The 4,111-nt window shown below is 32.9% G+C and overlaps 1 protein-coding gene across 1 annotated transcript; it reads left to right on the top strand.

Annotated features, from left to right (window-relative positions):
- Positions 1-1,490: 1,490 nt before the first annotated feature.
- LOC102842353 (olfactory receptor 14A16-like) lies at positions 1,491-2,447 on the top strand. Its single transcript, XM_006877526.1, has one exon. It carries the CDS (start codon positions 1,491-1,493, stop codon positions 2,445-2,447), a length of 957 nt encoding a protein of 318 aa, XP_006877588.1.
- The last annotated feature ends 1,664 nt before the right edge of the window (positions 2,448-4,111 follow it).

Genomic DNA, 4,111 nt, shown 5'->3' with positions numbered 1-4,111 from the left:
TGTAATATTATACGTCTATAAAAATGATATATATAATATACAAATGTATGTTGTAGTTAAGTGACTTGAGTTGGTACTGATTCATAGTGACACCATATAGAATTTAAATGCTCTATAGGCTGTCAGTCTTTTTGAGAACATGAAACCTCATATTTCTCTGACATATTGGCTGGTCAGTTCTACCTATCTTGAGTACCTCCAGTCTGACAAATAGATAAATACATTTATTTATGAACTTTGAAAAAAATGCCTTTCTGTACAAGAGTGAATTACAATTTAGGTAGAAAACTGTTGTTGTTGTTAAGTGCCGTTGAGTCGGTTCCGACCCATAGTGACCCTGAACAGGGTTTCCAAGGCTGTAAATCTTTATAGGAGCAGAAAGCCTCATATTTCTCCCGCAGAGCAGCTGGGAGTTTCGAACTGCGTATCTTGCGGTTCGCAGCCTGATTTGTAACCACTATGCTACCGGAACTGTATAGAATATTAAATTTAATATATGGTTACTTTAGACAATTAAATTTGGTAAAGTGTTAGAATATCTAAGTAAAATGGAATGAAAACAGAGGAATAGAATTTATAATACAGATGAAGAAAACAAAAATAATGTTTTAGGAAAAAAAATATATATATCCTGTTGTGTATCCTTATGTCGAGTAGCAATATTAAACACTGAGAAACATATATGTATGTATTTATACATACCTATGTACCTGTCCAATATCTACCTCCTTATCATCTCTATGTCTATCCATTCATCCATACAAGTTTAAATAATATAAAAAATGAACATGTAAATTGAAAACTACATACCTCAAAGCTTGTGAGATTGCCAGGGGAAGGATTAGGGAAGCACAGAAGTAGAAAGAAGAAATTCTGGAATAAGACATTTAATTAATTTTAAGCAACAATCTGAAAACCTCAGAAAATAGGAGATACATTTCAGCTGGTAATTCCTTATGCTTCCAGAGCTACTGTAAGAAAAAGGATCATAACATAAAATATAGAAAGATTTATTTGTAAGAAAAACATGTAAAATAAAATGTAAATATAGATCACCTTAATTGATATAAAAATTACAAAGCAAAATAGAGCTAAATTGTAAAATGGGCACAATGAATATTCCATGGTTTTTCCTTCACTTAATATAAAATATAAATTATGATTCAGTTCACTGATCCACAGGGCCCTGATTTATGCAAATCTGATGATAGGAAGAAGCATTAAAAACAGTCTGTTTATATGTTGCAGCTCATGATAAATTTAGACACAGAAAAATAAAACTTAATAATATAGAGTACATATGAACAATGAATGATTTTATTTTTCATGGAAGAATATTTATTAATAAACTTATTTTAATTGCTTAATGGTGTTGAATATAATATATAGGAACACATAGAGTTCTCGATCCTGTAGTCATATCACATATAAATATATATATATGTATAAATTTTTGTTTTATTTATTTTAAGACAGAATTTCTACAAAGAATGAACAATATGTCAATGGTGACAGAATTTATTCTTATGGGTTTTGCTGGACCATGGAAGCTTCAGATTTTACAAGATGGGATATTCTTAGCAATATACGTTACAGCCCTGTTGGGAAATGGTCTCATTATTACCATAATATCTTTGGACCCATGCCTCCACACACCAATGTACTTCTTCATAAGGAATCTCTCCCTCTTTGATATTTGCCTCATTTCTGCTGTTGTACCCAAAACCATTGTTAACTCCTTGACACATAGCAACCATATTTCTTTCCGTGGCTGTGTCATCCAGGTCTTTCTGGTGGCATTTTCAGCAGCCACAGAGCTGCTCCTCCTTACAGTGATGTGCATTGACCGTTATGCTGCCATCTGTCACCCTCTACACTATGATATTATCATGAACAGGGGCACTTGTGTGAAAATGGCATTTTTCTCTTGTCTCAGTGGTGGTTTGTTGTCTATGATACACACAGGACTTACCTTTAATTTATCTTATTGTGAAATCATTGAAATTCAGCAATTCTTCTGTGACATTCCCCAGTTGTTAGTTATTTCTTGCTCAGAACATATTACTTCAGAGATTGTGTTTATTTTCATCAGTTCAGTACTAGATTTCTGCTGCTTTATTTGCATCATCATCTCCTATGCCTACATATTCTCTACTGTAAGGAAAATTCCATCCACAGAAGGAAAGTCAAAAGCTTACTCCACTTGTATTCCACACCTAGTAGTGATTATACTGTTTTTATCAACTGCCATAAGTGCATATCTAAAACCTATTTTAGCATCTGCATCCTTCACTGATCTCATTCTATCTGCATTCTATATTATGTTGCCCCCTTCACTTAATCCAATCATATATGGCCTGAGAAACAAGGCCATGAAGGTTGGTTTAGAAAAGTTGATTACAAAATTCTTTTCTAAGGAGAATGTATTTATTTTCCTTCAAATGTAGAGGTATCTCACTACTTATTTTCTTGTATTAGTACAGATTTAATCCAAACTATATTGTGTGTATCTCAGGAGATACCTGGAACTGATGCTGCTGAATCTAAACCTAACTAAATTAAAATGTAACCAAGATCAATGAAACTGTGTTTGGGTCTGTCACTTTACAGCTTCTAAATGTTGCTATATAAAAATGCATATGCATGTTTATTCTCTCCTTGATATTAGGCTGTTTTGAATTCTGTTTATTGAGCCTGCTCATATGTCCTGTTTTATGCGACTTTACTACCCATTACCCACATCTTACTCTCATGGAGTGGCTGTTTGGTTTGAACCACCAAACTTTTGGTTAACAGTCCAATGCTTAACCCACAGCACCACAAAATATTGTGGCTTCCCTAAAGCCAACAATCATATAGATGCTTTAGTTTGTAATTCTGAGAACAAACATGTTCTATATGATTGAGAAGGGATTCTGGATGCTAGATATCCTGTACCTCACTAATGGCTTATGGAGCATTTTGGCTCTTACAGTGTAAAATTCACTGCAAGAAATATTTCTAGACTGCATATTGATAGTCTTGTTCATACTTTCTATTATCTGAATCTGTACAACTGACGTACAATTTGATAAGACATTTATTTTTATCTAAGCAAAATATTCATAAGTGATTTGGAGAACTAAGATGATAGGCAACACTTAATGGTCTACACAGTATATTTAAAGCATATGTTGTTATGTGCTGTGGAGTCGGTTCCAACTCATAGCGACCCCGCACAGGGTTTCTGAGGCTGTAAATCTTTACAGGAGCAGAAAACCTCATCTTTCTCCCATGGAACAGCTGGTAGTTTCAAACTGCTAACCGTGAGATTAGCAGCCCGATTCCTAACCACTACGCTACCAGAGCTCCTTTAAAGAATATATATTAATGCAATTGAAAATTTTATATCTGAACATATGCACATTTTTCTTCAAATTGGTAGAAATATTTTCTTTTGATGCCTAAAATAATGCTTAAATTTTAATATGAATGCATGTCACCTACGAGTCTACTGGGATATAGCATGATTTAGACAAAAATGTGGAATGAAAAATTAGAAAGAACATGACTTAAGCAATTATTTAATCAATATGCACTACTAATATTTATGTCATGGTGACTCAGTGATGTTCCAACACATACTAAAATATTTATTATAATAAGTTAATATAATACTAAGTATACACTCAATATTGTCATTATTCAAATTTATGTAATCACAATTAAATGTCTTTTTTTTTAATGTTTATATTGTTTAATATTTTTGTCTATTTGTATGGTGTCCATGGGTAGCACAATTATTTGAGCACTTTACTGCTAATTAAAAACTTGGTGGCACCTTTGAAACCATATTGAGAAGTTCTAGTATGACACTGTAGTGTAAGCACTAGATGACAAGATTATTTTGTACTACAAGTTGGGTGTTTCAAGTTCATCAGCTGGGCCTTGGAAATCCTATGAAGGGTTGATATGAGTCAGAAACCATTTAGTGGTCCTTAAAAACAATGACAACATACTTATAAAAAAAATCAATAAAATTACCATGAACAATATATTCACCATGTTTGATATTAATTTGTTGGTAGATTTTGTTGTTGTTGTTTTTATTTGTCTCACGATGGCCATGGGA

Source organism: Chrysochloris asiatica, unplaced genomic scaffold, assembly GCF_000296735.1.
Source record: "Chrysochloris asiatica unplaced genomic scaffold, ChrAsi1.0 scaffold00520, whole genome shotgun sequence".
NCBI classification, from domain to species: Eukaryota; Metazoa; Chordata; class Mammalia; order Afrosoricida; family Chrysochloridae; genus Chrysochloris; species Chrysochloris asiatica.
This window is presented reverse-complemented; position numbering and strand designations above follow the sequence as displayed.